The following is a 13390-nucleotide window of genomic DNA, read 5'->3' on the forward strand; positions in this document are numbered from 1 at the left end:
CATGGTTGTCTTGGCCACAAGTTGGTATTGCTTGCTTTTTTCGTACCGCAATTGAGCCAACGAGTATGTACGCGCGTTGAAGTACTTCACATGCAGTGGTCGTTAAGTGGTGGTGTTTCTCTGGCATGCGTGTTTGATTCCCGGCCACAGCAGCCGCATTTTGATTGGTACGATAACTAAAACACACGTGTATATACATGGACATAGGTGCACAGCTCCAGAATGCCTGAATTAAGTCCTTCTCCTCTTGGGCATTCCTTGTAATCGTATCTTTGGTATGTTATACAACAAAATAGAAAATCTTGAGGCTGTACAAGAAACGTCATTAAAATTGCAGTATAGTGATCATCAGACCTAGAAAAACACGTTTTTAAAATAATTCGTACAACTAACAGCAAGAAGCGCGCAAAAATAAACTAAGAATATTCATTTTGGTGCTATTTTCTACACTTCACGTCGGACGTAATAACGGCCGTGCCTACGAATTCAAGCCCGAGCCCCGCCCGGGCCAATGGCGTCGAGCCCGAGCCTGCCCCGGGCCCGCGGCATTGAGCCCGGGCACGGCCCGGGCCCGGCCCGGGCCTGCCAATAATCGACTTCGGGCAGCCCGGCCCGGACCGCGGGCCGGTCGGGCCCGGACTTTCGGGCAGGTCCGGGCTTGTGCAGTGCTCTACTGAAGAGACCTTCACAAGTTATATCGAAGACGTTGTGGCCCTATGCAACCGTGTTGATTCAGCTATGGCGGAAGCAGAGAAAATTAAGCACCTGATGAAAGGAATCGATGATGATGCTTTCCAGATGCTGTTAGCGAAAGCACGAAGAACCTCGGCTTCTCCGAAGCTCTAACTGCTCGGTAGTGGGCTAATAAACCACGCTTCAATATATCTATACATATGTATTGTAGTTCCAAGTGACACTTAAACTGCGCGCTGCTAAACGACGAAATAAAGTGCCCTTCGACGTTGTGTCAGTGACGATAGCCGGCGTAAATATTACGCACAATTACTTGGAATTGCTCCCCTTTACCGCGTAAGGAATACTGTAAACATTTTTTGTGTTTGCATTGGATAAAATTGCAAGCGGCGCCTCGCCCGAGACCACATAAAACAGAGACAGGACGGCGACTGAACACCGGCGCTGATATCTTCCCTGTTATTCACTGCGCAGTGAATGGCCGCATCATTATTGTTTGGAGGAAATTACCTGAAAGGGTTGAATACAACAGAAATACGCTGAAGCAGGAACACAATCGCAGGGCCACAAGAAACCACCTACGAGAACGCCGCAGAGTACGGCTGCCATGGAGCAAAATACCCACCAGGCAGCGCTGCACATTGCTGAGAAAGAGGTTATTTTCTTATTTTTTGTCGCTGCTTCAATTTTTGTAAAAGTAAGTAAGCAATATATCTATAAATAACTTTTAAAGTTACTTATTATAATCTAAACACTCGCGGTTTTAGGTTATTTTTTCCGATTTTTGGACTTTGTTCACGAGATTACTCAGTCGGCGAGCTTGCCCCGGTAAAGCGTGTTTGGGGACCACACTCAGCTTAAAGTGCGTTCCTTGTGAAGTGTCATTTGTGTTTGCCGTTTAGCTGCTTCTGAATGACATTTTAGGAGAGTGCACTCTGTGGAAGTGCAGTTAAATAGGCACGTTTGACAGGGGTATTAGTTTTTTCCCTGTTCGGCAAGCTGCTGAAAATTCCACAAATGAAAGCAATAATTTTATCTTGACAGGTCCTTATTTGCCTTTCCACAAACGAATATTTTCATTTGTGTGTTCCATAAGGTCACTCTGCTAATATCTGTATTCGTTATTTCAGTACACGTTTTTCGCGTGCGTATTTGCATTTTGGATATCAAATAGAAAGGAAACATCGTAACTTCGACATGGTGTCATTTATATAATTTTCATTTCACACTTGTGCATGGTCATGAATTCGAGAATGACAAAATACTTAACATTTACACACCCAACTCAGTTGTCTGTTTGTGTTCCAAGCTTGTATGAGTAGACTATCACTTCAAGTTCCGGATAGGTTTAAGGTATACAGATACTTGCTTAACAGCTTTGCTTGCAACATGGCATTATAAATATAGGGAGTTTTTTAATTCGTGGTATATGCATTCAGGCCTGATAAACGAGGTGGCAAAACACTGAGATTATAACGGTAAAACCTTATTGCTTGACAACTTAGGTCATGAAGATGTTCCAGAAGTGCACAAATCACAAAGGTATTAGTACAATTGCAGCCATTGTAACCCATTTATTGGTGGCATTGTTTATACGGTCTAAACTTCAGATGCACAAATGCACGTTCATGACCAAGTGCTATGGTTTTGGTGAACGGCCTTGAAAAATGCTGAACCACGACCTTCCGCTTCCACGTACAATATTATAACTCCTTAATAACGGAAGCGCGAATGAAATGAGACCACTTAAAAAAATTGCAGAAATTAAGAGAATTGTCTACTAATGCCCAGCTTTCTTATGCCGCTTCTCCTGAGTGTGAGTCTTTAGAGACAAATTTTTTTGTTTTTCTGTCCGTTCAATTATCTCCATTTACCCTGTTATAACGATCACAGATGTTACTTGCGCCAAATCTGCATTTTTTGTAAATGAAGAACGTTACACGGCTTACCATTTTCCGTATTTTTTATAGTTTTTTTTGTTTTTCGTTTTCAAAATTATGTTCGGCCAATTATCTCGATCTGCGCTATGATAACGATTGCAAGTGGAATTTCCGCAAAATCTGCATTATTGTGGAAATGCAGGGCGTTATACTGTTTGCCAGTTTCCGTCATTTTTTTAATATTTTCTCTTAATTTTTGGTTTCTCAAAATTTGGTTCGTCCAATGATATTTATTTACGATGTTATAACGATTAAAGGTGGAACATCCGCGAAAACTCCATTTTTTTGGTAATTCAGGCCATTACAAGTTACACGGCCGAGCGCCTATCCTGTCTGCGTGAGAAAACGTTAGATATTCTTTGTGTGCTCGCGATCCCCAATTTTGCAAGCGACGCAGCAATTCTGCAGGCTTCGCGACACAATGTTATAGAGAGTGAGTAATTTATTATTGGTTCATTACATTACCATAAACATAATTTACTATCGCCCCCTATAAGCAAAATAGAGTTGAAGGCATGTAACCACACCATCAGAAGAGCTACGACGAGCAGAAAATATTCAGTACACCATTTCATGCTTGGTATACTTGCCACTCGTGACGAGACAGCTCTTATGTTCAGCTCGACAGTGTGCCTTACGTGCTAGTTATTTGCATGCATTGTCATAGGGGGCACTTTCCACCATTGTCCAAGTATACGTTTGCTAACAAGGCAGAAGAACTGTTATGAATTCCGGTTGCATCGATGGAATAAATTACCGCACGGCGTATCATACTGTTGAAAAGGGCACACAGCATGACAAAAGGTTTCCGCTCGTACCAATGTACTTAAATCCTCCGAAACCGTAGTATTATGCCTCTTTCGTAGAGTGATTAAAAAACGGTGGTCTAAACAAGGCAATTTGCCACCGAATATGTTATTTAAGACTCGTTCTTGACGCGCAACAGCATGTAGAATTCTGTTTCTGCTGCAGAACTCTGCATGCAGAATTCTGCTGTTTCTGCATGCAGCATGCAGAAACAGCATGCAGAAGCACGCATGGTTCGATTCTCAGTAGGGTTGCGTGTATGTGTCTATGTGCACTTTGCGTGTCTCGGATGATGTAACATGTGTTAGAGCATTCGTCACGGGATGCTGACGTTGGCCTGGCAATGCGAGCGAAAAAAAAAGCGGATAAACTCGATTCTGGCCGAGTGGCTGGTTTTTTCTTTTTCGTTTGTGAAAAGCAACAAGGCCGCTTATTTGAGGGGCCGTATGATTTGGGGGCCGCTTCGTAAGCGGGAATAGATTAGCATAACGGGCCGCGTAGAAAAAGTACGGCCAGTGGCCTGCCGAACACACGGCCCGGTGTTTAGGTGGCCCGCTGGTTAGGCGGCCCTCAATACGGCCGCTTAAACGCCGGGCCGCTTGTTCGATGGGCCGTGTGTTTGGCAGACCGCTTGCGCGCGAGGCCGCCTGAACCGCCGCTTTTTAAGCGGCTTTAAAATGACGCGGCGGTCCGTGTGCATGTGAGTCGTATAACCGGGAATTGACTAAGAGTGTAGCCAGGGTCGGTCCCTTCGCCTCGGGGGGTTATTGCAGTGCGGGACAGGTAACAGCGGTGAACAGCTCTATGCTATCTCCTACCCTTGCAAGGAGATTGTCCATCTTATAATAACGACAAGGAAGATGAAGCACCGGTCAACCAGACAGACATAATCATTAGCGTGAAACGCGAGAAGAGCGCGTAAGAGCCAGTCATGTGTCCCACTTGCTTTGGACTGCCTTCGCTGATCATCCAGCTGCATTTTCTTCTGGAATGAACCCATCCTACAATAGATAAATATATATATATATATATATATATATATATATATATATATATATATATATATATATAGCGATCAATAAGTTCTGGCATTGGTTTTTAAAACTTATGACACGACAGGCTGGACGCACGATGGTGGAACTGAGATTTCGACCGGGGTCCGGTGGTCCTCGTTGTCTGTTCGAAACCCTACTTCCACCATCGTTTTCATACGTGCTGCGGTCTCTCGTGTGTTATATATATATATATATATATATATATATATATATGTATATATATATATATATAGAGAGAGAGAGAGAGAGAGATATGCAGTTTCTTTTTTTACAGACCTGTTATTACTATGCACTTAATGAGTTGTGTATTGTAAATCTTGCAAGAACTATTTTCTTCATTATAATTAAAGGGAATGTGAGGTCGTAAACCTCCATTCATCTTATTCAAAGTGTACAAAAAATTACATTTCTCTCTCAAAAATGAACACCATTAAACGGCAAAACTACAGTTCTAGACTGCAGAATATTACTCTTCGTTCGGGCCCGCACAGAAACCGATAGTCAAATTCGTTCATTTCATGAAGAGCATAGGACCCGAAAGTATAAATCAGAAAAGCAGAAACTAATCACTCATCCATTTTTATCACCGCTGCTTATGCAGCGGTGATATAATTTTTATCACCGCTGCTTATGCATGATAGGTGTTTAACGAGAAAGTGTAATACATGCGGGCAGCTTAGGACGATTCGTGGTACGTTATTGTTACATGTATTCCATCCACAGTGAAACATATCATATGTCGAAAATCCGATCACAAAAGTGACGTTTTTACAAATATAGTGCGGAAAGTTTCATGGAAAAAACGTAAACTGCTTAAAGGGAAGCTGAAGCGCTTTCCAAAAAATTTGAGTTAGATTAACAGTTATATAGTTTCTTGTGCGCTGATTCCGAATATCACATTGAAATTTATCGTACACGAGTTCAAGTGGCATTTATCTTGCAAAAAGCGCGGTCCCGTTTGAAAGACGCGCGCTTTTCGTCTTTTGACGCCCCTGATTGGTTGCGCCCGTCATGACGTCAAAGGAGGACACCCTTCGGCCGCGCGGGTTGTCGGAAGCATTGCGAACGATCGCACGGTTGCCTTTGCGGCAATTTAGCTTGCAGTTTAATTTTCGCACATGACTGGAAGTTTGTTTTATAATTTCCCGTGCTGTTGGTTCAATTATCTTGGAGCTTAAATTTGCTTTACACGACAGAGAACCCCAAAGCAGTGACTGTGACGTCGACTAGTGGGTTCCATCAAAATATTTTTGAATTAGGCAACCAGCATAGGGGGATTTTATACCTTATGTTAATATTAGGTACTGCCTTAACTGTTTCTTATTATACACAAAACCATTTATGCCGAAGAATAATGGGCGTTTTATAAACAATCTACCATAGAAAAGCACGTACGTGCACTGCGCGAAAAAATAGCGTTGATGCGCTGTAAACGTATATGCGAGACACATCTTGCCGGTACACGCATAAACCAACAAGCAGACTCTGCTTCCGCATTTCCTTTGTTCGTTGTCGCCCACCCCAGCCCCGTTCTCATCCCCGTACACAGACCCACACGCGCGCGCAATTTCGGCAGTGGCGCTACGGCGCCTCCGCGATTGCTAGCTGCACTTCGATGCATTTATTCTGAAAACACTGCAGCATACTAGTGCCTGCTCAGCATTATTGGCTGTAGTAGGGCTTGATTTTCGCTTGTGCGTTGCGCATTCTGCTACAATATTACGGCCACCTCGTTATAATTAACAGACCAGTCGGACAAGGCAGTTACGTTGTATAGTTACGTTACTTTTGGTAACAATCTCCAAAACGTTTGTGATAATGAATCGTTGGCCTGTTTCAGCATTTCTAGATTTAAGCATTTACGGCGCTAGTCGCGGACAGAGGCCGTATATTTACTCTTCGCTCCTAATTTTTTTAGTATCATCATTATATATATATCACCGACTATCGATGGAGCCCACTTGAGGTTCAGTGACAACAAGTGCTTGCCAGGTTATAATATGCAGCCATACGGAATCTTGGGCAAAAAATTAGGCCCCCGCAGTCAACACAAATTATGGCACGGTGGTGGTTCGGAGTGGTGTTTTTTTTTTTTTAATTCCAGACAAACATCACCTTATCGTGACATGTATACTTGCAAAATAAGTAATCTGGTTGTCTTGGTTCTTTTACTTTTAGGAATACTGTTTACCTCTTAGCCGGGACAGAACTTCTATCGGGATTGGCCCCTTGTTTTAGTTTCGCCAAAAAATTGTTTTTTGAACACTGTCCTGAGCCCATAGGGAAAGAAAACCGACGCGTTTAACGAAACAAGTATTTCCTGAACAAATGTGACTTGGTTTCTGGAATGGAACGAAGCATCCCCGGCCAAAGTACAGCATGTATTTCCCATCCTTCCTAAATCTAGAATCTAATGTGAACATTCACGTCCGTCGCATAAAAAAAACGCATTGGAGCGGTTTACAAAGTATTTAACGTAGTGTAGTATATTCTCTGTCATCAAGCACAGCCACCTCGGCTGTCGCTCAAGGATCCCGGCGTGGCATTATTCTGCTGAGGAATACGGCATGATGATCGTTTGGCGTTCGTGCATACTTTTTGAACACGAAAATTGTACAAATGAGTGCTATCAACCACAACAACAACAAGTATCATTCACAAGGAAACACGGCGAAAAGAGCATGGCCGAGGCGGCCGATCCGGCCGGAAGTCCAGGTATGACGTTTTTCAGCCGGTTTTCACCGGCGCTCTTCGGTCTTCCGGCATCGGGCGGCGAGATGGGGGCGGGGCATCGGGCCACTTTTGTTTGCTCATTGCGCCGCTTCTATTGCATGTATTGCGAAAATATTTCGTACACATGAACTATTCAATGTGTACTCGCTGCTAGTCAACTTTTCTTTTAATTCTAAAACCGCTTCACCTTCCCTTTAAGACAAGACATTCTGGGGTAACGCGATATTCCCAACAACAATCATAAAAACAGCAAAATTTAATGCCAAAGCCGCTGCTTGGTGCTGAACCGGAACCCAATCAGCAAGAGTAAGAGAAACCTCTTCTCATTGGTCCTCTTATCTCTTCTCGTCTATCCGCGACGGTGTTCGTGAGTACCTGCTGTCATATTCACCGTTGTCATTAGCGTTGTCCCCGATGTCAATGCGCTCGGGGATTCTGTAAAAATTATTTTGTCATCCTATGCTAACGTGGCTCGTTTACCAAGATTCGGACCTAAGGTGCGAACCATTTCTGAACGGGCCTGCAAATGTATTAGGAAGGCCCCGCACTCTCTTTGAAATAGGTTCAACGGTCGACGTTCCTTCCCATTCTGCACTTGTTTGTTCAGTTGCTTCTATTAATTTTTACTAACAATATTAGTGATTCGTGCGGCCTTCTGGGAGAGCGGTTCTGTGTGACTGGCAAGTCAAGCGCAAAACATTACACGAAGAACGCAGGGAGACAACAAAGCTTGGCTATGTTGTCTCCCTGCGTGTTTCGAGTAATGTTTTGCACTTTTGTCGTCAGTCAAACAATATTAGCTCAGTGTTAAAAAAAAAAACATGCGGTAATCAATCCCAGGACCTTGGAGGGAAAATCGCAGGAGATCGACTAAAGCAGGTCTAATTAAAATTACGTCAAAGCGCATGCATACCACATTACAAATTGAAAAGGAAAAAAAGGAAAGGAATTGAGAAGTAATAGTTCATTATAATTGAAATAAATGTGATTTATACATACCTACATCCGAAAAACAACAAGCAATGAAGTCTGCGGCAGAGACGCACTTCTAGCAAAAATTATCTGATGAAGAACACATAAAAACGAGTTATTGTATCTACACTGCAGCGCACCCCCATCACCCGCCCCCCACCCCAGACACACTCAGTGAAGCGAAGCTTTGTCACGATATACAATGCAGTATGTCTTTGAAATCAGATCTGAGGCATCCAGATTACAGGAAGAAGAGGGCGAACGTGGCCCATGCCAGCATTTCGGAGTTCTAAGCACATATTTTAAAATGCCAAATCAACTCCCCCCACAGATAAAAGGCTGCAGACACCGTTGCTGTTATTTTATTCTTGCCAAGTTAACGAGGGTATGATGACCTTGCTATGATTCTCCAGCACACCACGACATCATGCCTCCAAATCTTTCGGCAGCTCTTACCTTGTAGTTGAAGATGATACACTTCCCGCGTCTTGCGCTCCGTATGGGGTACTCCTCATCGTTGAGCTTGGTACACAACATCTGGAAGTCCGCGGGGCTCCATGGGGGGAACATATTGAACAGATACCTGCGGGATCAGCAGCCCCAAGAAAAGTCAAGTGAAATACCACGCGTCTGTTGCTTATCCGCGAGCAGTGGGTTTCGAATGGGAGCTAGTGCAGCGGGAAGGGCGTCTGACTCCACTGCGGTGCATTGCCGCCTCCTAAGCGCACATATCTGAAAGGTATTTGTATACTGCCGAAGTAGTAAGACTGCTACAAGCTGGTCGCTCGGAACCAGGGTATCGAACCGGAAAAAATACCGATCCGGTTGCAGTTCGGGTTCGGGGTAATTAATTTCGTTCAGGTTCAGTTCCGGTTCGGCTTCAGTACCTAACGGGTTCAGAAGCTTAAATCGGTTCGCGAACCGGTTCCATGAGTTGGATTATTCGGTATGAGAAGTGTTCAGTAGTTTAGAGGGACAAAACAAAACAAAACACTGACAAGAAGCCGAGATACTACCTGTTTTTGTCATGACTGTGGCTCTACATCAAAGACAACTTTATGCAATTGAACCAGATATGATGGAAAACAAAAGAAGCAGTGTTAATTTAGCAACCACTTTCACGCCCAGCCCTTATGTCATCCAAGGTACTAGTTTTCGGCTTTTCGCCAGAAATGGAACAGGTGTGTTTGTTCGCTATTTCTAATTTGTGGGAAAATAATTATACGTAGCTCATTTTACGCACTATATTATATGCGTAATTTTTCTGCAGAGAAAAGCTTTTGTATTTCTAAAAAAAGTCAAGCCGGATCGGGTCACAGCCTCGTTGGACGATTCGCACGAAATACGAAGTTTTACCTCTACAAAAGACCAAATATTGCAGCTGTCGTCAGAAATACTTTTTTCTGCCAAGACTATGAATATTCTTAAATTAGTAACGTGTTTTTTTTGCCTGCGAGATAAATTTTTAAACTAAAAATGACAAACACGACACTTTCAAAAATTGTAAAATTCCGGGCCCTGTTTTTCGCTTCTAAACAAGCTAGGAAGCTCATTTTTAAGTAATATTCGCCCATCAATTTGTATTCTTTGTGAGAATTCTATCTTATGTAAAAAATCTTCTGTAATGAACAAATACGGTGCATTAAACGTATTTAAGGCATTTCTCTCGAAATTGAAAAGCAATATCACAAAAAGCAGTTTTGAATTTTCCTCCAAACCAATACAAATCAGGGCCCAGACTATTCTTTATGACTGGCCTCAAAAATCACACTGCATAATTCGTGTTGTTTATCAGATACAACGCCCGAAATACGACCTTGTTAGCAGTATTGAGGCGACCTACTGTAATGGCTTGTAACAAACTTCTGACCTAAATATAAGACGAGAAACGCCCGGTAGAACTTTCTCCGCTCAAGGCGTCCTAAGAAATTAACGATTTTCTTATTCACCACGGCGCTCGCCGCCTTCGCAGTAATGACATGCTTGGTTATGTGATAGCAGGGAAAATGAAGGGACATCTAGGACAAAAGTGCCCCTTGGTATTGGGCTTATTCGATTATCGACGGTAGCGAAAAAGAGCAGAAATTATTCGTCTATGTACTCGGCGCGGAATAATTGAAAACCTAGTGATAAGCCTTTTCTGTTGCCTTCCCGGCGCAAACACCTGCAAAAAAAAAGCGCATTTGATGCTCCGAAGCTATGCCTGTGCGATGAGGTGCATTGCGGAAGAACATTTTTGGCCACCTGGGAATGTGGGCAAATTGACGTTTTGTTTGTCGTATCCGCCAAAAAAACTAATGAGAGGGGCGGTGATCGAACATGCACTTTCGTCAGTGGTTTATCCATTGACCCACTGCCGCTGTTCACACTCGTCCCAGTACTTAGAAATTCGAGGTGTGCGAAAGATACCTTTCTAACCACATTATGAAATGCAACAAGGAGGCACACTTAGGGCGGGGGCTTCGCCGTTGCGATGGGGCAGCAACCTTTTCAGGGAAGGAAGGACAAATTCGAAGTTTCATACCGTCGGCAGTATGCCTAAAGTGTGTGTTGCTCAGCCATTCACTCTGAATGCGCCACCAGCAGCAACAAATCGGTTCGCTTTTCTTCCCATGTTGCGACCACAAATAAAGCGTTGATAACGTTGTGATTTCCCTGAGGAGGCGAAGCGTGTGAGAGGCAGTGAGTCTTTTGTTAACACAAGGATGGCGCGGGGTCCGGACGGGGGGATGGGGGAAAAGATTACGAAGTTGACGTTGCGTAAAAAAACAAAGCCCCGATGATATTCACTGCGCATTATCAACAAAGGGTGGTCGAACCGTTTCAACGGAAATCGATAACCGTTATTCCTTTTTTTGTTTGAGTTCCGTTCGGGTTCAGCGCCTGAAAAAATAACAGTTCAGGTTCTGGTTTAGTTACCGCAAAACAAAAATACCGGTTTGGTTCCGGGTTTTAAATCGGTTCGGTTCCGGTTAGACACCCTGTTCTGAAATCTTGTCTACCTTGATCTTCAGGAGGCATGGCTGAACAGCACTCGTCGTGCTCGTTAGACGACATGGAAACTTTCAGAAGTGTTATGTCACCAGCAAACTGTACAAGAATCATTGCGGAAAATACAATGTGGCACAGCCTTCGCAAAAATAAGCGAGTTACTGGAACCTAACCTGGGCAAGATGCAAGATTATCCTCTTCAATGCTATAGTAAGACATCGCATATGTTGGCGTATACAGGAAAAAAAGCCTATAGTTTTTCCCAGTTGTGTATGCATCGTTTACATAATCTAGTAAAATCCGTCGTATACAACTTATGGTTTACAGAAATATTACCTTTGCTCACTAGCATTGTTTTTAAAACTTGTGCTGGGAGCACTGCAGTTGACATGGCACAATTCCAACGAAATAAGAACGCGTCCTGCTAAAATCAGCTGGCACCGTAGCATGCCTTACGCCACATTAGAGGGAGTTACCCGCCACAGTTGATCAGTGGCTATGGCGTCAGGCTGCTGAGCCGGAGTAGGCGGGTTTCATCCAAGCCGCGGTGGCTGTTTTCTGATGGAGGTGAAAAGCTCAAACGCCCACATGTGGAGAGTTTGGAGCACTCTAAAGATCCCCAAGTTACGCAAATTAATCAGGAGCCCCCGCTGGGAGCGCGTCATAGACCAGGTGCACCTTCGGCGTGTTAAAACGCATATTCGATCAATCTGTCATTTGCAGAATTGAAATTACTGATGTATTAGAATTTATTTATTCACCATTAGAGCTTATATGCATCAGTCATGGGGTGCAGGGCCGTAGGCGGAAATGTTTTCCGGGGGGTGTTATTCTTCACGCCAAAAATGCGGAGAAATAATTTAGTAATATTGCTTTTCGCTTTTGTCCTTTTTCCTGCCATTCTTCGATTTTAATTTTGAATGCGGCGGTGTGTAAATAACACGGGCAAAGATAAGAAAAAATGGTGGAGTTGGACACAACGTTCAGAAAATATTGGGGGGAGGGGCGTTTAGAAATTGAAGAACATCCTCGCACCTCTCTTGATACGCCCTGATGGCATGTATTACAAAAGCTCCGAGGACACAGCTCATCTTATGCGAAAACATTACTGCCCCCTTGAATGCCGCTGAGTCCTGCTTCGATTTGAGCGCTGCGTATCTACTGTACCCTGGCAAAGACGAGAATGTTCGTCGTGCTAACTGCGTGAAGAAGTATGAAGCGACTTCTGGAAGGTGCTCGGCTCGCCCTGACGAGCAGGCGAGCTAGAAATATAAGCTAGTCCACAATACTGTAGCGACCGAGACGGACAACAAAACGTCGGAGCCTTATAGGCAGCTTCGCAAGTGTATTTCGCGCGGCTTGTGGAATCGTCCCAAAGCGCCCAGCAACCATTTCCACCGGGTCGGAGAGCTCCCGGGAAGCCAAGCAAGCGTCTTTCCTCGAAGCATGGGTCGAACGCTGAGAAAACACCGATAATACTGTAAAACAGTAAAACAACGAAAAGAAATGCGCCCGTCTGGAGAGCCTGGCACTCAAGGTCGGCACCCCTCTCTGCGTCCTTCGCCGTGACCGGAACGTGGGCCCACTTTTGCAGACCCCGGAGAACCCGGGACCGACGGCCTGGAGACGCGGAGCTATCGTTGTTGTTGGTTCGTGTGTCCCCAGTGAAAGGCCCCGGAGGGCCCAATGACAGGGGCCCTGGTTACACGGTGCCCGTGCTGTGATTGGTTCGTGCAGTCAGAGCCAGAGACCCCGAACCAGGACCTCAAACTTTATTTAAGGCCGTGCAGGCCCTTTGTTTGGCACTCGACCCTGTATCTTGACCATGTAACCCTACTTGTATATAAACCGTCTTGCTTCTCCTTGTCGCCCTCGCCCCTGAATCCTGGTCATATGCGGTAAGCCCCCGAGACCCCGGACCCGGCTACGACAACTGGTGGCAGCGGTGGGATCAGCGCAGAGCAGCAGAGTCATGCGGTACTGGTGAGTACCTGGCTTTTCTTCTATGAGGCATCGGGTATTTAGCCTAGGTTTTTGCCAAAACGGGAGCGCGTTTTCAACTGCCCAGGAATTTTGTGGTTGAATTCATTACTCTGGAGAAAGCAGCGCTGATCATGGATCTGAACAAGTTGCGGAAGCCCGACCTCGTACTCATGTACGGCGAATTGGGGATAGATTTGGGGAAAACATGCCGGAAGC

The 13390-nt window shown here is 44.5% G+C and overlaps 1 protein-coding gene across 2 annotated transcripts in view; it reads right to left on the reverse strand.

Annotated features, from left to right (window-relative positions):
* Positions 1 to 13390, reverse strand: part of LOC144166128 (caspase-7-like) — a 227072-nt gene that overhangs the window by 142898 nt on the left and 70784 nt on the right. For both annotated transcript variants that reach the window (XM_077695742.1, XM_077695743.1), the window contains one exon: positions 8657 to 8783. In XM_077695742.1, the coding sequence (XP_077551868.1) occupies positions 8657 to 8783 (127 nt within the window). The remainder of the gene's footprint in view (positions 1 to 8656; positions 8784 to 13390) is intronic.

This window comes from Haemaphysalis longicornis, unplaced genomic scaffold (assembly GCF_048455015.1).
Source record: "Haemaphysalis longicornis isolate Haplotype H1 unplaced genomic scaffold, Haemaphysalis longicornis Haplotype H1 scaffold_16, whole genome shotgun sequence".
NCBI lineage: Eukaryota > Metazoa > Arthropoda > Arachnida > Ixodida > Ixodidae > Haemaphysalis > Haemaphysalis longicornis.